At 38.4% G+C, this 25,619-nt stretch overlaps 1 protein-coding gene across 1 annotated transcript in view; it reads right to left on the reverse strand.

Annotated features, from left to right (window-relative positions):
• The window catches only part of MANBA (mannosidase beta), a 111,282-nt gene extending 93,028 nt beyond the window's left edge, over nt 1-18,254 (reverse strand). The window contains exons 1-5 of the mRNA XM_027837602.1: nt 17,911-18,254; nt 5,704-5,798; nt 4,308-4,413; nt 1,613-1,783; nt 335-458 (exon numbers count right to left, since the gene is read on the reverse strand). Coding sequence (XP_027693403.1) covers nt 335-458; nt 1,613-1,783; nt 4,308-4,413; nt 5,704-5,798; nt 17,911-18,135 — 721 coding nt within the window. The 5' untranslated portion in view covers nt 18,136-18,254. The remainder of the gene's footprint in view (nt 1-334; nt 459-1,612; nt 1,784-4,307; nt 4,414-5,703; nt 5,799-17,910) is intronic.
• Between the last annotated feature and the right edge of the window lie 7,365 nt (nt 18,255-25,619).

The raw sequence follows: 25,619 nt of genomic DNA on the forward strand, positions 1-25,619 counted from the left end.
CAATGACTATAACATAAATGGAAAAACCAACCATAAAACAATCAAAAGTGAATGCTACAAAATTACAAAGAACAAGCATGGCCCTAAAGAAAAGACATGAAAAGATATCCCAGACACAATCCTTTGAAGAGGGATGGAAGATCCACAGGTGCAGAACACTGCATATATTTTCAATGTATGAATCCATTTTATTCATTTTCTTCCTCTTTTTTTAAAAAAAATTGTCATATGAGGTGACTCTCCACAATTTGGGTGGGACAGTGATACCATGACAAGTTTGCAAAAGCCAAAAATACCAATAAAAATTTATTTTAAAAAAATCATCCACTCTTACCATAAGTAGGAGTAAAAGTAAAGTCATCCAAGTGGCAAATATCATAAGACACAATTCTAACATCTTTCCATATTCCTTGAGTAGGAAAGGAAGGACCCCAGTCCCAGCTAAATGAACATTGTTCCTGTAAACCCAAGAAACAACAAATATTTTGATTAGAGATTGATGAAAATCATCCAAAGGGTCCTTTTTTAAAGATCTGTCTATATAGAGCATCATGACTGAAGCAGCACCATACAAAATTGTCAGAAATGCTGACACACAATTGCCATTGGACTATCTTGCATTTCTTTTGTCTTAGTTCATTACATTAATAAGGAAATATTAGTTAACTACCTGGTAGCTACCAAATCCCAATTATCCCAATAATCCCAATTATCTGAGTTTAAATATAATCACAAAGAACAGGGAAACAAACATATGAATATATAAGACAATTCTTAAATGTGATGATTCTTAATGGAATTAAGTCAAATGTATTTACCAACTCCCGCTTGTCCCTCCTCCCCAAATAGAATTGTACTAATTAAATTATTCCACCAAGACCCTTAACATTGGTAGAGACCAATGTCTATGACAAACTAATTTTAACCAACCTCATTTTGCTTAACTCTCCCATCCTTCCATTTATGAAAATCAATTTGCCTATCAATCTTCAAGCAAAACCAAAATTGGTTCATATTTCAAGTTCAAACACAAAGTCCAGCACTTGTAAGAATAATAAGAAAAGGAATTTTCCATGCCAGGTGTGGTGATACACACCCGTAGTCCTTGCTACAGGGCTTATCACTTGAGCATTGTAGGGCTACAGTCAACTGGTATCTGTACTAAGTCTGGTATCAATATGGTGAGGTCCACTTGTGCCTGACTACTTAGAAAGAAGTGAACCAATCAGGTCAAAAACAGAGAAGATCAAAGCTTCCATGACAATCAGTGGTGGGATCTGGCCTGTGAGTGACCAGTGCATTTCCAGCTTAGCAAAACAAAAGGGGGGAGGGAGGAGAAAAATTTTCCTCCTTTTTCTTACTTCTTAAAAAAAATAAATTTCACAGTCTTGGACCACAAGACAAAAAACACAAAACACTCTCTGACTTAGACAGTTTTTAGCAATGGGCCTGGGAATCTGGCCACTCTGTTCTCATTTAAATTGTTACTGTCTAGCTATCCATAACTGGGAGAAAAATGGAATAGCATTAGCTGAAGTGGAATCATTTCATAGTACAAGTGTATATTTAAATTAGTCTGTGTTCACTTTTATCCCCAAGCCCAAACCTTTACCTTTCGAATAAAGTTAACATGGCACTCTCCTTTCTGGACAGGGTCAGGGCACTCGGGTGGTATCCGGTACTCTGCATGAGCCTTGCTTTGCTGAGCAGCATATGAAACTGCTGACTGGAAAAGAAGCTTGATGGTGTTGAGCTCTCTGATTTCCTTGGTAATATCAAAGGTCTGAGTTAAAAGGGAAAAAAGAAATAGAAAAATAGAAATAATGAGACTGATTTGCAAAATTTAAATAAATACAGAAATTTGTGACAAAGAAAAAAAAAGAAAAAGCATTCAAGTGCTCTGTAGAAAAATCCAGTCCATAATGCAATTTGGTTCCATACTACCTCTGTCCTAAATTAACTGTTCTCCCAAATAAGGTGTACAAATTCTATCTTCCTCTTATTAGAATGATAGTTCTAAAAATAAACAGTAACACACACATACACACACACACACAGAGGCAACTTATTGGATACAAGGCTGTCTGAGAGTACTCATTACTGTTTGAAGACTTCATCCTTCAAAGTCAGTTAATAGCCTTACAATTTGGAAATTTAAAAAAAAAAAAGAAAGAAAGAAAGAAAGAAAGGAAAGAAAAAAAAAGCCAGAAAAAAGCCAAAAAAAAAAAAAGACAGAAAATATGTGTTTCCATATCCTAATTCTGGAATGGGTATATAAACTGGAACATGAATTTCTATTTTTTAAAAAAATCTACTTCTCAAACTTGAAGAAAAAAGATCAATATAATTTTCTACAATACGCCACTTTTTATGTGAATACTCAGTTCCCAAAGGAAGAAATTCAAGCTATCAACAGACTTAAGAAAAAATGCTCAGAATCACTAATAATTAAAAACATGCAAATTAAAACAACTGACATTCTATCTCATACCCAGAGGATTGGTAAAGGACAAAAAAGGGAAAATTACAACTATTGGAAGGACTGGAGGAAAAGAGGCCCATTAATTCAATATTAGAGGAGCGCTGAATTAGTCCAACTATTGTGGAAAGCAATTTGGAACCACGCCCCCAAAGACACTAGACTGTGCATACCCTTTCACCCAACAATACCACTATTAAGCCTAGACCTCAAAGACACCAAAGAAAGAGAAAACGGACTCCTACATAGAAAAATATTTATAGAAGAACTTTTTGTGGTGGCAAAAAACTGGAAACTAAGGGGGTGACCATCAATTGGGGAATGACTGAACAAATTATAGTATGAATGTAATGTAATATGACTGTGACATAAAGAAGTGATGAAAGGGATGGATTCAGAGAAACCTTGGAAGACTTGTATGAAGCCATGTATACGGAAGTGAGTAGAACCAGAATAATTCATAAAACAACATTTTAAGTCTGAAATACTCCAGAGATAACAGTGATAGCAATGAAACTTGTTACCTACCTCTCAGGAGACAGGTGACTAATTCAAGGCACAGAACAAGCTATTTTTTGCACACAGACAATGTGGAAGTTTGTTTGGTTTCACTATGTGTATCTGATGCAATGTATTTTGTTCCTGTTTCTTGCAATGAAGCGAGGGTGTCACTGAAGCATTTTTTTAAATGTAGGGAAAAGAACCCAAACAAGCGGGACAGTTTTGAAAGTTACCAGCCAAATCTCTTCTATACTTGAAAAGAAAAACAAGCTAGAGGAAGTAGAAATCTGCAGTTTCGTGTACAATCCTCTTTTGGGGCTCTCCTTTGTATTTGGAAATGCTTTTTAAAATTTTTTTTAATCCTTGACTTTTCCTTGAACATTTTTTCTCTATACAAATGGTTTGTGAATGATGTGTGTGATTAGCAGATGACAGCTGATAAGAGTCACTCCTCCTGGCCATGAGGTCTCCGAGGGTGGCCCTTCCTTGTTGTCCATCATTTGCACTATGCATGGAGTGCTACCCTTCGTGACATAGTATCCTTATGTCTTTTCTTCAAGAAGATGCTCTTCACTGTGCTCTCATGATGAAAATTTCCTTCGTGGCACTTTTTTCTAGCAAGGATGTGAGGGGACTGATATACATGGACCCACAGGTATGGCCACTCTTACCAAATGTTCTATTTTAGACTTTCCAAAAATTATGCAGAAAGAATTCAAATTCCATCTAGGGATGGCCTAGTGTAATAGTATGAAAAAAGTGGATTCGTATTTGTGACATACCTACTAAATTAAATATTTTATTACAGAAAGCAGTCCTAAATTAGGTGGTAGATTGCATAGGTTACTAGAATTTCCATAACAATCAACTTCCGTGTTCCTTCAGAAAATGACTGTCTTTAATATTCCCTACACATTGGCAGTTCTCACATTGCACTAGGCTCTGTGTACTGGTTGGATAATGAAAAATAATGCCACTACGATTATAGGCAATCCTGGAATGAAAGCGTAAAAAGAAACAAATCTGAAGTACAAGCTTCATCCAAAACCAAAACCAATCGATCTTTTTTAATGTGAAAACTCTGAAAACACTTAGGTATTCAGTGACAAAAATTCAAACTTATCGGCCTCCTAAAAGGTGTGTAGTTCCACAGCACAGACTAGGGGTAGAGTTTATCCAAGAGCAGAGAAAAGATGGCATCTGCCCTCTGGCAGTTTGAAAATGTTACTGTCATTTCCAGGTAACAGACTGGCTCAATAAAATCCTGTTAACATATGTAAAGGGAAAGCCTAACCCTTATTCCTCTTTCTGGACACTATTTACTTACGTATCTATTGAACATGTTGTCTGTTTTCCCAACAGTGACATTATTGAGTAGAACCTCTGCAACTGTATCAACTCCCTCGAAAATCAAATTTACTTTTCGCACTTTGCTAGGAAAAATAAAGAAAAAGATTTTAATTAAAATATCATTTAATGCTGATAGTAACATCTCAAGAAAACTTTCCTTACTAGCTAATGGAAATAAAGGTGTACGACCATTTTATGGGACAAACATTATTATTGAAAAGCTGCTCTCAGGGAGAATTTCTAATTTTTTTTCCACCATATGTCAAATATATAGTTTTTTCTGTGAATTTCCATTGTACAGAATACATTACTTTTCATTAGAAAGAATAACATCATTTCGATGTGTTTGAAATCCCGCATCTCATAGGATTGAATATAAATGGGATAGTAGATGTGTGAGCTTTCAGAAGTATAAAGTAGAATATAAATATTACTATTAAAACTAAAGAACTCCCTAACTTCAACCAGCAAGTATTTCTTGAGTTACCATCACATGCTCAAAACTCCGGTAAGACCTACTGAGGACACTATCCTACACCAGAGGAACTTACAATCCAATTAGGAAATTCAGAGTGAGACATTTATTTTTAGCCATGACCAAGGTAGGAATCTGTTTTGCTTGTCTACTCATATATTTGTTACAAGGGTTTTTTTCTTTTTTTTCTTGCTCAATGGGAGGGAGAAAACATAAATGCTTATTAATTTAAAAAAATTTAGTTGAAAAAATTTAATTGGGCAATTAAGAAGAATGTACAAGAACCAGAGAAAGAACAATACCGAGTAGAATATAATTAAGAGTTACACAGCATTGTACAGACTAAGTACTGCAGAAGCCTATGAAAGGAAGATGGATTAGAGTAGTCAATATGGACTGGTCAGGGAGGCTTCCTAATAAGGTTAGACCTAAGCTTGGCCCTAAAACCTAGTAAAGTGATATAATGGGAGAGGAAAGTGGAGGCAGGAAAATAGTATAAGCAAAGTCAAGGAAATGGGAACCAGTATGACATTTATGGGCAACATTAAGGTGTCGAGATTAACTAAAATGAAGGGTTTATGCTCTGGAATGATGAGAAAGAAGATCATAATATAGAGAGGTGACATATTAAGAAGCATCTTGAAATCTAGGTAGGAAGGTCTTGTCTTGTTTCAGTTCTCAGGTCAGGAAACACATGACAAAATTCAGTATTTCAAAAGACTAATCTGACTTCTAGACTTCCAAATGTAAGATGAACAAGCATGGGGAGGTGGGGAAGGGCAAGCAGCACACTTTATAAAATGACTGATACTTAAGAGATGGCTTTTGAATCATACTTTATTCCAATATTCAGTCTATAAAGATTATTATTAAAAGTTAAAAAAAAAAAACTACATACCTGAAGTCAAAGGGAATCCTAAATTCCTTGCTGTAGATCCAGTTATCCAAGGAGATCCAACTATAATTCAGGTCATTAAATCTATAGTAAGGATCCTTCAGGTACAAATAAAAGTCAAAAGTATTTAATTAACAATGTTACAAAAAAATTGAAAAAGCTATATCACACCGAACAACTGAACTCTTGGCTGTAGAGATAAAGAGTTTAAACTATTAACCCTCCCTCCAACAAAATAAGATTCCCAAAAATATTTAAAATGAAACATCTGACAAAAGATGGCCGCTGAAACTTTTTCTTTTTTAAATGCACAGAAGGAACAGAACAAAGTTTGAAAAGAAACACAGGGAAGGGGCAGCTAGGTGGCACAGTGGATAGATCTCTGGCCTTGGAGGTCAGGAGGACCTGAGTTCAAATTTGGCTTCTGACACTTTACACTTACTAGCTGTGTGACCCTAGGCAAGTCACTTAATCCCAACTGCCTCACCAAAAAAAGCCAAAAAAAAAAAAGAAAAAAAAAGAAACATTGAGAATAGGATCTAGTCTTTACTGCCACACTGAAGCCCAAGCATGGTCTGCCTCTGCGGTTCAGGAGTTTGACCCAAGCACATGTCCCACCCCCACCCCATACAGCCTCGATCTACCCACAGGAGCTACTGAAATGAGCAAACCAAGGAAAACACCAAATGTGAGGAAATACTTTGGACTGAAAGATACCTTGAGGTAAACCCTGAGGAAGAGAGTCATCCCACAACACACCCCTACAAGGATTATAAGCATGCCTGGAAGAAATGAAGGGAAATTTAAAAATGGAATAGCTAGGAAGGAAAGAAGAACAAGGAGATTTTACACTTTAGAACAGGTGGTGGAAAACCTTACCGTGCCTAAGAACTGACTGTCCTAAGTATTAGACTGGGCCAGCCAAATCAATTCAATGAGACAAAAAGATATATTAAAATAAAATCAAAAGATTAGGGGGGAAAAGAAAGAATACATAAGCATCAAGGTATTTTTTTTTTACCCTGGAAAACAGGTCAAGAAAACATAATGTAAGAATATCATGACCAAAAAAAAAGCCTAGTTACCATATCTCAAGAAATTGTAAGTGAAAACTGTCCAGAACTCTTAGAACCAAAGTGAAAATAGAAAGAATATACCATTTATCTCATAAATAAATACCAAAATTGAAACTATCAGGAAAGTTATAGTCAAAATCCAGACTTTCCAAGTTAAAAAAATATACATTACAAATAACCTCCCTCCTCCGCCCAAAAAAAGTTCAAGTACCAAGAAGCCACAGTTAAGGATCGCAAAAGACTTGGCAGTTACTTTTTCAAAGAAAAGGAGATGTAGGAATACAATATTTAAAAAGGTAAAATATAAAAAGGTTTACAACCAAGAATATTCTATCCACAAAAACAAAGTTTATAAAAAAAAAAAACTACCAGGGAAAATGGACCTTTGATCAAATAAAGTATTTCTAAGGATTTTTAATGAAAAGGTCACATATGAGTAGACATTTTGAAATGAAAACAAAGGAGGCAAGAGAAATACAGAAAGGTACACCTATTTGTTCAATTGGAAGGGGTCTATGACCAAAAAAGATCAAAGAAAGAGAAAAGGATACCTATATGCAAAAATATTGGTAGTACCTCTTTTTAATGTGGCTAAAAACTGGAAGCTAAAGAAGTGTTATGTAGTTAAGGCATAGCTAAACAAATTATGATAAAGAAATGTAATGCAATATTGTTTCCATAAAAAAAAATGATTCCCAAAAATGACAGTTTCAGAAAAAAATGGGAAGACCTCTATGAACTGGTATAGAGTAAAGTGAAAAAACTAGAACAATTTATACAATGATAACATTATTAAAAAAAAACAACTTTGAAAACCTTAAGAACTCTGAAGGACCCAATTAATACAATGATAAGCCATAAGTTCAGGAAAATAGAGATGAAGCACTGCACTCACTTCCTGAAGGAAAGCCGATAGGCTTAAATGCAGAATGAAAAATATTTTTGGACACAGACAATGTGGGAATCTGTTTTTTCTGCATTATGCACGTTTGTTGCAGAGATTTTATCTTTTTTTTATTATTATTGTTTAACGGAAGGGTGCAATCAGGAGGGAGAAAAAATTAATTTTTAAAAAATTTATAACTTGTTTAAAGAAGCACTACACACACACACACACACACACACACACACACACACACACACACAGAAACTCACTGCCCCTCCCCCCCCAAAAATTAAAGAGGTCTTTTGTGTCAAAGGCCCAAATGACACATGGTCTAGCAATACTTACAGCATCCCTTTAATGATTCCATTTACAACATACTGCATATGCTTCTGACCTGCACTGAGTTAGACCTGCTTAACCTGTAGAATCCCTGACCAGTTGGAGCCTTTTTATTCCTAATTCTGTAAGAGAAACTTCATTTGCACTCAACCTCAAACTTAATAGAACTGATAACAGTTGTTTGTTTTTAAGTACTGTATTTTCACTGTCTGTTAGACATTTCCTGGACATACTCCCTGCTTAGTAATTCCATTATCTAAATCAGACAGTCTGAATCTAGTTAGTAAACTTTACAAAAAAAAAAGGATTTTGCTAACTATATTTCAACAGTTTCCTTAGTTGTTTGTTGTTTCTGCATTAGAATACGAGCTTATTGCACTGTTTTGTTTTGGTTTTTTGCCATTCTTTGCACCCTCAGGGCTTATCACAGTGCCTGGCACATAGCAGGCAGCTAGATGGCCTAGTGGATAGAGCAGTGGACTTGGAGTCAATAAAAAGAGTCTGAATCCAGCTTCAGACACATCTTAGCTATATGACCCTAGGCAAGTCATTTACCCATCATCTGCCTCAGTTTCCTCATATGTAACATGGGAATGATAATAGAACCTATCTCTCAGGGATGTTGAAATAATGAAATACATGTAAAGTGCTTCACAAACTATGAAGTGCTACATAACTGCTAGTTATTGTTAATAATAGGTGCTTAATAAATGCTTATTGACTTGATATTGTAATCTTATGTACTTCACGCATTTAAAAACTACTGAGAGGAGGTCCACAGGCTTCATCAGTCTGCTGAAGGGATCCATGACACACATACCCAAAAAAGGTTCAGAACCCCTGACAACTGGCAAGCAACCAAAAAAAGGTGAAGATGAATAATACACTGACAGGAAAACCAGTGATCTTAAGATGTATGGTCAAGGAGCATAATTCAGCCTGCTGTTCAGTGGTGTCTGACTCTTTGTGACCCCATTTGGGGTTTTCCTGGCAAAGATACTGGAGTGGTTTGCCAGGAGTCAAACAGCTATTAAGTGTCTGAGGCCGGATCTGAACTCAGAAAGATGAGTCTTCTTGTCTTCAGACCTGGCACTCTATCCATTGCACCATTGGCTGCCCTATAATTCACTCCAGCCAGCAACAGTTTGAAGCCTATAGAACCTCAAATCATGAACAGCAGTTACCCCTAAGGCCCAGTCAGGCTTGTTGTGTCTGCTCACACTAAAGGCCCTCTAGGCGTTTTGTTTTGTTTTTTTTTAATGCTCAATGAGCCATATTGCTGTAGCTACAGAGGTGTTAAAAAAAGGAATTCTCTGCCTTCAAGAAGGTTATCATTTAAGTAGTCTGAGGAAGAGGGAAATAATTTTTTTTGTTGTTTTTTGTTTTTACTTATTTTTAGTTTTCAACATTCACTTCCACAAGATTTTGAGTTCCAAATTTTCTCCCCATCTCATCCCTCCCCCCACCCCAAGATGGCATGCATTCTGAATACTCTTTCCCCTAATCTGTCCTCCCTTCTATCTCTCCCCTCTTCTCTTATTCCCTTTCCCTTCTATTTTCCTGTAGGGCAGGATAGATTTCTATACCCCGTTTCTTGTATTTCTTATTTCCCAGTTGCAGGTGAAAACAATTTTTTTAACATGTGTTTTTAAAACTTTAGGTTCCAAATTTTCTCTCTTCCACCCTCCCTACCCACCCTTATTGAAAAGGCAAGCAACTCGATACAGGTTATACATGTGTAGTCATGCAAAACACTTCCATAGTAGTCATGTTGTGAAAAACTAAGTATAGGGAAATAATTTTTAAAACAGCTAGCTAGACACTCAGTAATAAATGCAACTATAGACAAATATGTACTAACAATGTATAGTTAAAAGTATTTAAATTAAGCTTTCCCGATTTCACTATCTGCATCATTGTGTGCTACAAAAAGCATAAAAAGATACCCTGACTGCAATCTGAAGCTAAAAGAAGACGTGTAGAAAAACCCTCATATAAGGCTGCAACATTGGATTGTGATTTGAAATACAAACCAAAGCCTTCCTAAAGGGTTCCTAGGACACTTTCTAGTACTCCAACCACTGCTGAGCAAATTCTTCCCTTCACTTTGGCCCACTTCCCAAAAGACTTGTTTGAAGCCCCCACCAGAGCACTAGTACTCATCTCTGACTAGTACAATGCTTTAACAATAACAGCAACAACAACAACAGTATTTATATATAGCACACTAAGATCTGCACAGAGCTTGACAAATGTTATCTCATTTGATTCACACAGGTGCTACTACTGTCCCCATTTTTACCAATGAGGAAACTGAGGCTATAAAAGGTTAAGTGATTTGTCTAAGGTCCCACAGCTAGTAAGTATCTGAGGCAGGATTTGAACACATCTTCCTGAATCCAAGTCCAGTGCTGAATGTCAACCTGATGCTCCATGAGGTGAATTCTCTCACAGTTAAAAATACTAATATTTTTATTGTCATCATCATTTTCATTATAATCAATTACTCTATCCAAACCCTGTACTCTTTCCACTATACCATAACACTTCTGGGACAGCACAGCTTATAATTGCATGAAGACTTTTGGGACACCCCATATATTACCGCAAAGCATTATTTTGAAAATCTTGGTTTGTAGCAGCCTAAAAGATATGAAATCAGGTTTGTAAAACTTTACTGGAGCGTAATTCTCCATTCCAAATCAATTTTCCTGTTCTCTGTCCAGGCAGAGAGGACCACAGTTTGCTCATTCTCCACATGGATCCCTCACTCCCTGGAATCCCCCACTCCAATCACTTGACTCACCTGGTCTTGTGACCAACACGTGCAGAGTGTGGAGCCACAGCTTTTAACAGCCCAGATCACTTGATAAAAAGAAAAATTCTAGTATACCATTAAGACAAAGGCTACAAGATTGTGACTACAGAGTCACATGAAGCCAAGAGTCACAGAGGGTGGTCAATATCTAGTGTCAATAAGAGAACACAGCAAAAAGAAACAGAAGAGGGGGTAGGGCTTAAGGGACAAAGGAATGGAGTCTTATCTATCACCTGCTTTATCCTTCTAAAAATTATCAACAAATGGCTAATAGCCTTGTCCTTGGGCATCTATTTCCAACCAGAGATGGATCTCAAAAACAATGCTTCTACTCTCCCTTCCTAGGAGGAACATTTAAGGAATGTGAGTTCAGTTCAACTGCCCTTTAAAAATCACTGAATTTTAGAGATGAAATGGGACTTTAAGACCAACAGAGCCAATTCTGCCATTTTCCAGAAGAGACTAAGCACTGGAAGAAATTAAATTACTTCCCCAAGGTCACACGGTTCTAAGGGGCAGAGCCAGGAGTAGAACAAAGGTCTCCAAAGTTCCAGTTTGGGGCTCTTTTCATAAGATCATCACTGATATTCTATCTCTTCTTACTATTCTCACTAGATTTCTTTGAAAACCATAGGCCCCAAATTCCAAAGGCTGGTCCCTAATCCAATAGGCTCAAACAGTTCCAACACCTTTACAACAATTTTTGCACTGGAACAATTTGCAATTTGGTTAATGTAAAGAACTCCCAATATGGAAACTCTCTCCACCAACATAGACCACAACCTATGTAGGCCTTAGTAGATAAATCCCAGGGAGATGCCTAAGCAGATACTAGCTAAGTGACTTGCCTCCCAGCACACGGCTAGTAAGTGCCAAAAGCATGATTTAAAACTCTTAACAATCTAACTTCAAGTCCTAGACTTGACTCACCATGATATGCTGGCTCTTCTATATAAACTACACAAAATTATATCAATAAGAAAACCTTTCCAGGAATTTCGAGTTATGTCCCAAAAAGCTACTCAACACAATAATGCTGCTACTAGGCCTAGACTCCAAAGCTATCAGGAAAAGAAGAAAAGAACCCACATGTACAAAAACATCATGTACCTCTTTTTGTGGAGACAAAGAACTGGAAACTAAAAGGATGCTCCATCACCTGGGATGTAATAGATTGGTGACATAAGAAATGATGAAAGGGGCAGTTTCAGAGAAATCTGAGGAGCCTTGTATGGACTGATGCAGTAAAATAAGCAGAACTAGAAGAACAATTTACAAAATAACATTCTAAAGGAAAAACAACTTTAAAAGACCTAAGAATTCTAACCAGGACTCCAGGGGACTTATAATGACACATGCTACCTACCCACCTCCTGAGAGGGAGGGGATGGATTCTAGATGAAGAATGAGAAACATTTGTGGACATGGTCAATGTGGGAGTTTGATTTTACTAACTATACACATTTGCTACAAGAGACTGATTTCAAAACAAGGATGGGGCAATAATGGGAGGAAGAGAGTAAATACTTATTAACTTTAAAAAATGAGGTAAAACTTTTAAAATGTGACAAAAATATAATATACAAACCCTCAGCTCAAGGCATTTAAAAGGCTGTCTGTCCAGATTTATTTCACAAAACCCTTCTTCACAAGCTCTGCTTTCTAGAAACCCTGAACTACCGGCTTTGGCCCCAAAGTCAGCATTCCATCCTACGTGTCTTTGAACAGGGTATCTTCCTGTACCTGGAATGCATTCCCTGCTTGTTTCTAACTCTTGGAATTCTTGAGCATCTACTTCAAGGATCAACTGATGAGATTGATTTGTTACCACTTGATATAAGACAAGAAAAAGAATTGAGAGAATAAGTACTAGAAAATACAGGGTTAAATATTACTCTAAAAAATGATATGCAATATTCATTTTTAAATAAATTTTTCAACTAAGCATTTTTTCTCTCTCCCATCTCCCCCCTTGCATAAAGAAAGAAAAGAAAAACAAAACATTTGCAACAAGCATAGTTAAGGGGGAAAAAATTCCCACATTGGGTATATTCAAAAATGTGTCTCATGCTACATATTTAGTTCCAGTGTGCTATATTTATTTTTTCAAAAATCAGATGATAAATTACTTTAGCAACATACCAGAATTTAAAATAAACCCACAAAAGCCATGAGTCTTTCTGTATTCCACAGAAATTAAGAGAAAAATGAAAAAGAAACATCATTTATTAAAATTATAAAATGTATTAAATGGTCAGAAATTTAGTTGGCAGATATGCCAACTAAGACACATACCACAAGACCTGTGTAGCTACAACTATGAAACAATTTTAACAAAAATAAAGGAATAATTAAGTAACTGGATAGAACTCTATCCAATGTTCATGGCAGGGGCCAGTCAATAGTCAAGATGGCAATACTATAAAAATTAATTTATATAGTTGATACAATAAAAAAAACAATGGGCTACAATGCGACCAGAACCCAGGGACATTCTCTAATGACCTGATTGCTTTGCTAGAGAGGCTGGTACTCTTTCTGAGTTTGGTAAAAAAGTCACTAAGGGTAATCCATCATGTGAAAATCTGCATTGCTGAAATGATAAATTACAGGATCTGTCCTCTCAGAAGCACTTCACACACTGCTTTATGATTGATTTTTAGTATTAATATTTTATATAAAATGTGACAAAAGAAATTTGCTACAAAAATGCAATGGGCTATTTCAAAAAATTAGATGAAGGGATAAAATGTATAGAGAAGAAACAGACAAGATTATAAAGGGGAATTATTGATGGAGAGAATGAAAAAACTTTACAGTCAATCTCAAATTATACTTTTAAGTAGTAATTATCAAAATTATCTGGGGCAAGAAGATTAAAAAATATAGCAAAGAAACAAAACAGATGATGCAGGTTTGATGAAGCCACAATCATAACAGATAGAGGCAAGAAATCATTAAATGAAAATCACTAGAAAAATTGAATAGTTACACAGTAAGAAATGGGATTGGATATACAATTTGTGTTAGCATAAATTAAATCAATGATCTAAATCTTTTTCTTTTTCTTTTTTTTTTTTGGCGAGGCAATTGGGGTTAAGTGACTTGTCCAGAGTCACACGTCTGAGATCACATTTGAACTCAAGTCCTCCTGACTCCAGGGCCGGTGCTGTATCTACTGCACCATGTAGTTGCCCCCCTAAATCTTTTTAGATAAAAAAATTAATGGAATATATAACAACTTTAAAGGAAACTTTTTTCAGCTATTAAATGTAAGCAGTTACTTGAGACAAAATAGATGGATTTGATGATGTAAAAGTTTTTACAAAACAAAAGCAAAATTCTGAGAAGAGAGAAAAATATTTACCATAAATAATCTCTAATAAAAATATGACATGCAAAATTTATAAGGAACTGGAACAAATAACGGAATAAGATCAACAGGCACTCCTCAAAAGAGGATTGCACATCAAAAACCACTTGAAAAAGTATTCCAACTTTCTAATAGCAAACAAATATAAATAAAAACAATTCTTTGGTAGCACCTCATGCTAAGAATACTGGCAAGGATAGTTACAAAACAATAAAATGAATGTTGCCAGGGCTGTGGAGAAACAGGAACACTCCTTGCACTGCTGGGATAACTGAGTTGCGATCATCTTTTTTGAAAGCAGTATGGCCATAATATACAATGAAAGGTACCAAACTGTTCATAACCTTTGAGCCAGTGATCTAACTATTAGGACTATTGCCTAATGATGATCTGAAAGGGGTTAGGCATACAGGGAGGCCAGCAAAAAAAAAAAAAAAAGGAAACAGCCCATTTTGACCAATGATTAGGATTGGTTAAACAAATTGTGGTATAAAAATGTAAAAGAATATTATGACACTATAAGAAATGACAAGTGTAGCTAGGTGGTAGATAGAGTGCCAGGCCTGGAATCAGGAGGATTCATCCTAAGTTCAAATTTGGCCTCAGACACTTACTAGCTGTGTGATTCTGGGCAAGTCACTTAACCCTATTTGCTTCAGTTTCCTCATCTATAAAATGAGCTGGAGAAAACTCCAATGAGTCACAAAGAGTCAGACACAACTGAAATGACTCAACAACAACAAAAAATGACAAATACAAAGATTACTAGGAAACATGAAAAGTTATATATAGTCATATATCGTAAAGAAAGAATCAGAAAAGAATATATGGACTATGTTATTAAAGTAAATAATAAAGTCACAAATTTCAAAGAAAAATACTCAGAAGAAATAACAATAATAATAGTTAATATTTTATATAAATATACTATACTAAATACACTATGTGCCAGGCACTATGCTAAGCACTTATAAATATCGTCTTATTTGATTCTCACAACAACCCTAGGAGTTAGGTGTTTTTATTATCCCTATTTTCCAGATGAGGAAACTGATGCAAACAGTAAAGTGACTAACCCAAGGTCCCATTAATAAGTATTTGAAGCAGCATTTGAACTCAGATCTTCTAGACTCTAGGCCTCAAGTTCTACTCATTCACTGCACCACCTAGATTGCAGAAAGAGCAGGATGTAATGAACACAGGTGGACTCAGAAGATATGGGTGGGTGATACAGATAAAAATTATCTGTACGATGGTGAGCTGCTTACCTAAATTCTCAGAGCCTCAGTTTCCATGGCTATAAAATGGGGATAATAGTAATCTCAGGACATTACCCAAAGAACTCTTGATAGGAAATGTTTTGCTGACTTTAAAGTGATAGGTAAACATCAGACACTATTACTTAAAGGAGCACAAAGAGGTATAGAAGCGAAAAATATATTTTTGTCAAAGCTAACATACAAATATTTTTAAAATGTTACTGTGGAGTAATTTGAAGTTTATAGATTTACAGTTTTTTAACAAAAGTTTTTCCTTTTCTTTTTTTTTTAATTCTCGGGTTGGTTTTTTTGGGGGGATGGGGGTTTGAGTGTCACCAAGTTAATAATGAAAAAAAGAAACCTGAATTATGGAATAGCTACTAGCTAGATAAGCAGCTAGGTGGCACAGTGGATAGAGTCTTGGGCTTGGAGTTTGGAAGACTCCTCTTCCTGAGTTCAAATCTGGCCTCAGACACATACTAGCTGTGTGACCCTGGGCAAGTCACTTAAACCCCATTTGCCTCAGTTCCTCATCCATAAAATGAGCTGGAGAAGGAAATGGCAAACCACTCCAGTATCTTTGCCAAGTAAACTCCAAATGGGTCATAAAGAGTCAGACAGGACTGAAAATAATTGAACAACTACCTGTATGAACTCTGAACAAGCTTCACACCAGAGGGAGATTACAATAAATATTACACCAGCGAACATCTGGTTCTTGTTTCACCAACAGGCAAAAGAAAGTAAAAGGTGGTCAAAGGGAGTATGGCAGGGGCTTGTAAGCTTATGGGGAAAGTTAGCAAGGATAGATGCTCACCGAGTGGAATGGTGGGAGACAATTCTAGACCATTTAAAATTGTTACTCTCTCCCTCCCCCCCCCACCTCTGTCTCTCCCTCTGTCTCTCTCCCTTTTCCCCCTTTCCCCCTCTCCAAATCCATACACTTGACTTTGCTAAATTAAAGAGACATATAATACTACTCCATTATGTACTTTAATATTTGGTGACTTTAAATACAAAAGAGAGGACAGAAAAACATCAATACATTGTTTAAAAAAAAAACTTCAAAAATAAGACAAGAGAGGCCAAAGGCTTGTATATCAAAAAAAAGCCTTCCACCTATATATCACGAATACCTTCCTCAATGAAAAAACTGGAAGATACTGGACAGTCATTCCAAACACCAAAAAGTCACCACAAAAAAAGGAATGAAATGTGTTATATTTTAACAGAAAGGAAATAACAAGTGACTGATGTAAGAGTCATTTCTAAATCAACTGTTTAAATTCAAACTGAAATTCAAAATCAACTCCAAATTAGAAAACTCGATTCCCAATACATCTAAAAGAAAAAAAGTATACCAAATGCTTACAGGAAAAAAAAAAAAGCCCACAAACTTATCATAACTGAAAAAAAAAGTGACCAAGGAAATATCAATTAACTGTTGGCCATATTGGCTATTTATTTCCCCGACTCTACAAAATCTTTAAGAGAATAATCTAGACACAGGTTGAGGCCTTTCATGATAAAAGGGAGGCAGTGTGATACAGAGCATTCCCAGGCCATCATGCCTGCACCTGCTATATGCTTTCCTCCCTTTGCCATCTTGATCCCCTGGTGAAGGAATTCAATTTTACACTGTCCTAGAGTGCCTTGTCCCCTTAGCCTGCTGTAGATCTTGCCCAGCCAAACCTCAGCTTTGTATCACTACCACTATCCATTGCTTTCACGTCCGTTCTCATGCTGACACTGTTTTCGGTTCTTCGTTATATGAAGTTTGGTGTCAAAAAGAAAAAAATTTAAAGAAAAAGAAAAGCCACCTAAATCCCAGGGAAGAAGGTAAAACATTTTTTCCTACCTATTCTTTACCACTTTAAATTTCCAAAGTGGAAAAAAAAAACTAGCAAAATGTTTTTACAATCATTTCTTTTGGTAATATTGTTTCTGTTCCTATTAAATCCTCATCACCACCACCATCACCCCCCAAAAGGCCTAGATTATAAATTATACTGAGTTAATTTTAAAACAAACTATTTTCATGTGGGATATCCAGATTTTGGGGGGGGGGGAGTAAAGGTGCAGTTTTGGTGGTGGTGGTTATTAAAAACACACACTTTGTAATTATTTACACAATTAATTATCCACTCTGACCAAGGCCTCCCTATACTGGTCTTTTTCTCCAGTCACTCCCACAAAGTCAAGGACCGTACTGGGCTATGGTCCTCAATAGCTGCTCTTTTCACTCAGCAGAGCCAGAAACTGACATGATCAATTTCAGCTCCTCCCCCCTCCCTCCAGCGTCCGCCCGGGCTCCCTCCGCTCCCAGTGGAACACCCCGGAGCCGGGCTGCGGGGACTCGGACGCCCACCCGGCGCTAAAGCGACCGTTCGGGCCGTATTTTCCCCCGCAGAGCGGGGCAGGGGCTGGGAAGCCCTGGCGAGGCGCGCGCCGCCCCGTACCTGGATCAAGCCGTGCTGGAGCAGGGCGCTGTGCACGCAGCCCGGGACCCGCGCCTCCAACGCCACGGAGCCGTCCCGGTTGCGGAGAAGCCAGCTGCCGGCCAAGCTGAAGCCGACGGAGCTCGGCCGGCTCTGCCCCGGCGAGGCCGCCGCCAGCAGCAGCAGCAGCAGCAGCAGAGGCAGCAGGAGGAAGCATTGGCAGCTCGTCTGTGGCCCGGGCACCATCCCGGGCACCCGCGCAGCAAGCCGGAGAGGCGGCTGGGCAAGTCGGGAACCACCGGGAACCCCACGGATCCTCCCGGCCCGCCCCCGAGGTCAGCTGAGCCGAGGCCGCATAACCGCTTTTCAGAGGTTTTTTTTGCGCGACGCAGAAGGAAGCCTGGGCACATTTGAGCCAGTGCGCATGCGCTTTGCTGGGGCTGTTCCCCTGGAGAAGTTGCACTCTCCCCCAGCCTGAGAGTTCTGCACCTCTTTATGGCTTGGACTTTTGTCGGTATGGAGAAATACATAAAATAAAACAAAGGGTGACGAAGGAAAGCACTTATATTGAAATCAGTTAATTTGTGGCAAAGATACTAAAGTGCTTTGCCACTTCCTTCTCCAGCTCATTTTACAGATGAGGAAACTGAGGCAAATAGGGTCAAGCGACTTCTCCAGGGTCACAGGGCTCTGGATTTCAACTTGGGAAGATGAGTCTTCCTGACTCCAGGCTTGGCACTAACCACTGTACCACCTAGGTAAAAAAAAAAAAAAAAAAAAAAGAACTCCAGAAAAGGGTGAAGACTGCTTGGCTAGCACTACAAGTGCCCAGAGTGTCAACTTAAGAAAAACCCTTTTACTTTGAAGTAAATATTTTCATCCTACTATCCTACTTTTGTCAGTTGATGCAGTTTGGTCTTCCTAGTGCTAGAAATACCTTGGCGCGGGTAGTGTGGACAATTTGGAGGAATGGGTTTGTTCTGTTAAGGGGGCTGGAGGTGAATGAGGGGAGAGGGCGGGGAGCGGGGCGGGAGAAAGATGGCATGGAGAAAAGGGATTGAGGGAAAACTGAAGAAAAAAATCCAGGCAAATGCAAAGACAACCGAATGGGGGTGGGGGAGGGGTAGTGAGGGTAGCCTGGTTACTCCAGCCAATCAATCAACCAGCATTTATTACTGATCAGTCGTTTTCAGGCGTGTCTGCCTCTTCCTGACCCTATTTGGGTTTTTCTTGACCCAGATACTGGAGTGGTTTGTCATTTCCTTCTCCAGCTCATTTGGCAGATGAGGGAACTGAAGTAAACAGGGTTACGTGACTTGCCCAGGATCACACAGCTAGTAAGTGTCGGAGGCCACATTTGAACTCAGAAAGATGATTCTTCCAGACTCCAGGCTTGGCCACCTAGCTGCCTCAAACGTTTATTAAGAACCCGCTATTTGCCAAGACAAGGGTTGAATCATCCCTACTGAGCTTGCATTCTAATAGGGTAGACAAGTGTCCCTATGTAAGTAGATACAGAATAAAAAAAGAAGAGAATAAACTAAAAATAGTTAAATCCAGAGTAGCTTGGGAGTAAAGGCAATAGGAGCTGGGAAGATCAGAAAAGGTTTCCTAAAGTGCTTAAACTGCCTCCCAATCATGTCTTCCCCAACTTGCTTCTCTCTTCCTTCCCAGCCCCCAATTTCACATGTCCAAATAAAACAGGATAGACCCAGCCTTTCAGAAAGGAAGCGAGGGGAGACTGGAGTTTTTTGTTTGTTTGTTTTTGTTTAGTTTTAAATTACACCTTGTGCAGCAGTTTTGTTTTATACAATCAGGAGTATGTTGGAGCCAGAAAGTTCACTAGAGCCAATTGTTAAATTTTATTTGACCATTTACACCTGAGAAACTGGCCAACCTTACAAATTAGGACTTGATTTATTATTCTTGTTGATTGTCTAGACTTAAGAAAGCAATGGAGGGGAGCAGCGAGGTGGCGCAGTGGATAGAGCACCAGCCCAGAAGTCCGGAGGACCTAAGTTCAAATCCACCCTCAGACCAAACACTTGACACTTACTAGCTGTGTGACCCTGGGCAAGTCACTTAACCCCAATTGCCTTGGGGGAAAAAAAAGCAATGGAAGAAGTCTAAATAGTGCATATTAAATATAAAAGTGTGACAGAGGTATATTCCCACACACACCCCAGCCTGTTGTTGAACATTTTACCAGCACACTACTGCATTCAGTATAGGGGCAGTATGGGATAGCAGAAAGATTTGGATTCTAGGGACTCTTTCCATTGGATATATTTATTTTGCAGTTCCAAGGCAAGGGCCATTGGGGGAATTTAAATTTAAAATGCTACTAGATGATTTCTATTAAATAAACTATCAACTTTCTTGTATGAGTAAAAAATTTTATTGATAGCTTTCATTTTCATATTAACTACATTTCAAGTATATTCCTTCCTTTTTCCTCCTATCAGAGAGCCCTTATAACAAAAAATAACAGAGGAAAAAAAAACCAGTTAAACAAAACTAACCAGTACATCAATCAAGCTGGACATTATATACAGTGTTCAGAACCCTCCTAACTCTACAAAGAAGGAAGAGAGGTGCAGTCTTATCTCTCTTCTTTGGGGCCAAGTTTGGTCATTAATAATTACACAGCATTCAGTTTCCATTTTTTGTTGTTGTTGATCTTTACATCATTGTAGGCAAAAATATTATTTCCCTGGTTCTGCTTACATCATCATTTCTTACAGCACAATAGTATTCCATTATATTCACATAACAATAATTTGTTTACTCATTCTCCAATCAAAGGGCATCTACTTTGTGTCTAGTTCTTTACTAGTACAAAAAATTCTGAAATAAACATTTTGGTGTATATGACACCTTCCTTTTAATCACTGACCCCCTTGGGGCATAGTATGCATTAGCAGTCAGCTCTCAAAAGGTATGGCCATTTTAGTCACTTTATTGTAACTCCAAATTGCTTTCCAGAATACTGGATGAATTCATAGCTCTCTCAACAGGGTACTAGCGTCCTTGTCTTTCAATTCCTTACAACATTGATCATTTCCATCATTTGCCACATTTGCCCACTTGTTGGGTATGAAGTGAAACCTCAGAATTAACTTATTCTCAAAGATATACAGAAAATAGAAAAACACAAATGAGCTTTTTAAAAGCAAAGTTTTTTTTCTAAAGTTCTGAAATTTTATATAAAGCATACTTTTGACCCTTTCCAAAATGCTGAAATATTTAGGGAAAAAATATTTGATGATACTAATATTGGAGATAAGGGGGGAAGGCATTATGCATTTGTAAGTTATGCCAAATGGACCTAAGTACTGTCAATTACATGAACTTAAGAGTTCAATTTTTTTTTATGATTTGAACCTTTAATATGACTTTAAGTATAATTGATTAAAGTAATTTGGGCCTTTTTGCTTAAGTCACAAATAACTAAATTATTGATAAATCAGGAAGAATAAAATTACAGAATAAAATCATAAAAGGCAGTTGCTAATATATGCTAACATAAAGGAGATGGATTGAGGGTCCTCCTCCCTCTCCATCAGTCTGAGTATATCTCACTGCTGAGTACGGGCATCTACTATGGGATAATTGACAATCCCTGATTGGGTCCCAAGGACTTGAAACTGCCCCAAAGAGAGTTGTGTGGCTGGGTCTCAGGTAGACAGACTTTTGTCCTGGGAGCTGTCTTTTTGCACAACTTTGTCTCATATTCCACCCTCAACTGGAGTTTTCTCCAGGAAAAAATTTCTCCCCCATCCCTTTTTAAATGAACTATTGATGCTCTTTTTAGAAAAAATTATTGTAATCACCCTATGATTTCCCCTCTCCTCCCCATCAGTCCAAAAGAAACCTCTGTTGTAACAAGAAAGAATTGTAAAATAAATCATCACAGGGGCCATGTCCAAAACGTTGATGTCTCATTCCAAAATCTATGCTACTCTGCTGAGAGGTGAGACTGCATTGCTTAGGCTCCCAAAGACTTTCAGTGTACTCTTATTTTACATGATCATGTTCCTGCTACTGCATCATGAAGATACTACAAGAACAGAAAGGACAATTAGGCTTTGCAGTGTTGGAGACATGTGTTGCTTTGGCCTTAGGTATTTCCTCTGTGTGTGTGTGTCTCATTACCAATAGATTACATGTGCCTACTCTTACCCTGATGCTGTATTTGTGAAAGAGTACAGGGCCTGGAGTCAGGAACTTGTCTGAGTTCAAATCCAGCCTCAGACACTGTGTGACCCTGGGCAAGTCACTTAACCCTGTTTGCCTCAGTTTCCTCATCTGTGAAACGAACTGGAGAAGGAAATGGCAAACCACTCCAGTATCTTTACCAAGAAAACCCAAATGGGGTCATGAAGAGTCGGACACAATTGAAAAATTACTAAACAAAAAAACATACCAGGATTATGGGGGGAAATGTTTGGAAGCTTCTGATACTGCTGTCACCTTAGCAAATGCATTTACTTTGAGCTAATTGTTTCTTCTGGCTGACAAGTAGAGGTAAATATACCAGTGGAGGCTGCTGAGCTATAGTTTTAGGAGTTCATACCCTTGAACTTGGGAATGGTGACCCCACTGTGGAAGTTTCAGTTAGGAATACACAAGTGAATACTATAAGAAGAAATATATAAAGCACCAAAAGAACCCATCAAGTCCCCTCATAAGTCAATCATGTCTTAGCACTGTTAGGCAAACCACAGAACTTCCTATTAGACCCACGTCATAATCATTCACTGTAATAGTGGAGAGGGGAGGGGATGCGAAGATTCATATCCCTTGCTTCCCCAAGCTACAGATCCATTTTGCTAGAAGGGATGCTCATCTTTCTCCAAGAAGCGTGCTGTTCAGGAAATCTTCCTTCTCTGGACAGGAAAAGCCTCCAGCCCCTTCAACTTGGGAGCTTTTTAATTTGGGGTTACTTATGAGGTAATTCCCAAGGTTGGTGTTGCTCAGGAAATCTCCCTTCTCTAGCCAGAAGGGTACATTCTGGGATCACCCCAGAATCCCTTTTGGCATACGTGAAGTCCCATCTCTGGTATGTTAGAGATGTTCTCTGTTTTTGAGGGTTTCAACATGGTGATTTTTGGAGAAACGGTTTATCTGTTACTCCTTCATCCAATCTACACTATGGGATCTTTGAGTGTAAGCAACTGGTTGAGGGGAATGAGCATATGTATGGGACCAGAATGCTTCCTCATTACCCAAGCTAACAAGGGGAAGAGAGTTTTCTTTATGATGCCAGGTGCTATGGGCTATCAGGACCCAAGAAGCCACATTTCCTATGGGATTATTATTGGGAAAGAGTGGGTGACTTCATCTGGTTTTTAGAGGTCAAAGAGTGATCACTGTGGCATAAATACCAATTATCTGGCTAGCTCCAGGAGAATGGCTTGGGTTAGTCACCCAAATCATGGATCAAAGGTCGTACCAAGATGCTTATTTTTATTCATTCATTCACTCATCCATTCATCCATCCATTCATTAGTTTGCTTTTGGCTTAAGATTCTACGTGAAAAATACTAACTCTTTCTGTAGGGACAACAGGGAAATAAACTTCCAGTAGTCAGTCAAATAGCATTGATTAACTCCCTACTATGTGGCAAGGTCCTATGCTAAGCACTAAGGAAACAAAGAAAGTAAAAAGCAGATCCTGTCCACAAAGAGCCTACAATCTAATGGAGGAGTCAATATGTAAACCACTATGAACAAACAAATCATAATGCAGGATAAATTACGGAGATAATCTCAGAAAGAAAGCACATGAAGGGGGACTGGAAAAGGCTTCTTGCAAAAGGTGGGATTTTGCCTGAGACTTGAAGGAAGCCAGGGAAACCAGGAGTCAGAGACAAGGAGGGAGAACATTTCTAGCATAGGGGACAGCCACTAAAATGTCACAGAGCTGGGAGATGGAATGTTCTGTATGAGGGACAGCATGCAGGTCAATGTCAAAAGGTTTGGAAAAGTGGGAAAGGAGGAGGGGGCAAGATTCTGAAGAGTTTTAAAAGCCAGAGGATTTATATTTCATCCTGGGGGTAAAAGGAAACTACTGGATTTATTGACTAGGGGTGTGACCCAGTCAGACCTGCACTTAAGAAAGATCACTTTGATAGCTGAGTAGAAGACAGACTGAACTACAGAGATACTTGAGGCAGGCAGACCCACCAAAGGCTATTGCAATAGTCCAGGTATGAGGGGAGACGAGGGGCCTGCACCAGGGTAATGACAGCCTCAGGGAGAAGGGGGAGTATATAAGGAATGCTGGGTAGAATCAACAGGACTCAGCAACACACTGTGAGACTGAAAAGTCAAAGATGCCACCCAGGTAGCAAGCCTGGGTGACTGGGGAGGATTGCGGTTCCTTTGCCTGTAATGGGAAGGGCAGGTAGGGAGGACGGTGTGGGAGGAAAGATCACAACTTCAATTCTGGGCACGTTTGAGTTTAGGATGTCTATGAGACATTTTTAGTTTTAGATGTTCAATAGGCAGTTGAGAGAGGTTAGAACTGGACAAAAATATCTGAGAATCATCTGCACGGAGATGATCATTGAATCTAGGAAAGCCGATGAGATCACCAAGCAAAACAGTACAGGAGAAGAGAAAAAGGCCTAAGACAGAGCTTTGGGGGACACCCACCATTAGTAAGTGTGATCTGGACGATGATTTCACAAATGAGAAAGAAGAATTCAGACAGGTAGGAGAACCAGGAGAGCGCCATGTCATAAAAATCTAGAGAGAAAAAAGCTCAAAGAGAAGAACAACAGCTAGTATTTATATAATACTTCAAGACTTACACAGACCACTTCACAAATGTTATCTTATTTTATCTTTAAAACAGCCCCAGGAGGTAGGCGCTGTTATTACCCTCATTTTACAGATGAGAAGAGGATGATTTGATGTCATCAAAGGCTGGAGAGATCTGATAAGGATGAGGCCTGAGAAAGGGCTATTAGATTTAGCAATTAAAAGATCACTGGTATCTTTGGCAGGAGGAATTTCAGGTAAATGATGAGGTCAGAAGACGGACTATAAAAGGATCTAGAACAGCAAGAGGTGAGGGAGTGAAGGAACTGAGTATAGGTGGTCTTCTCAAAGAGCTGAGTCACAAAAAGAAGGAGAGATATAGAGTAACCGCTAACTCGGATGGATGAATCAAGTGAACTTTTTGTTTTTGAGGATGGGGGACGACATGGGATGTTTGTAGGCAGGAGGGAAGCAGCATTCTAAGAGAGAAGGGATGATAAGAGAGGGCAATCTGTTGGAGAAGACAGAATGGAAAGGGACCGTATGCATGTAGAGAGCGTTGACTATGCAAGAAGGGCCCTCCATTACCCAAAGCAGGGGTTAAGAAAAAGTAGCAGAAGGCATCTGGGAGATAGATGAAGAGGGGAGAAGAGGAAGCTCCCACTGAATGGCCTCATTTTTTCAGTGAAATATGAGATGGGCGAGGTGGGGGAAGGAGGAGCAATGGTAGGTTTGAAGTGAGATAAAAAGATTTGCAAAAATCTCCATGGCAAGCAGGTAAAGTGATTCAGGAAGACAAAAAAGACAATTACTTTGCATCTATGGGGCCAGATGAGATTAAGTAACATAAATTTGTAGTGGATTCTGTCAGCAGTTTCAGGATTTTTTTTCCTCCAGTTTTGTTTAGCATCATGGAAAGAGGCCTAAAGGCAGTGGATGGCGGGAGTAGGGCTCATATAAGG

The sequence above is a fragment of the Vombatus ursinus genome, unplaced genomic scaffold, assembly GCF_900497805.2.
Source record: "Vombatus ursinus unplaced genomic scaffold, bare-nosed wombat genome assembly UNPS02014821.1, whole genome shotgun sequence".
In the NCBI taxonomy this organism is placed as follows: Eukaryota; Metazoa; Chordata; class Mammalia; order Diprotodontia; family Vombatidae; genus Vombatus; species Vombatus ursinus.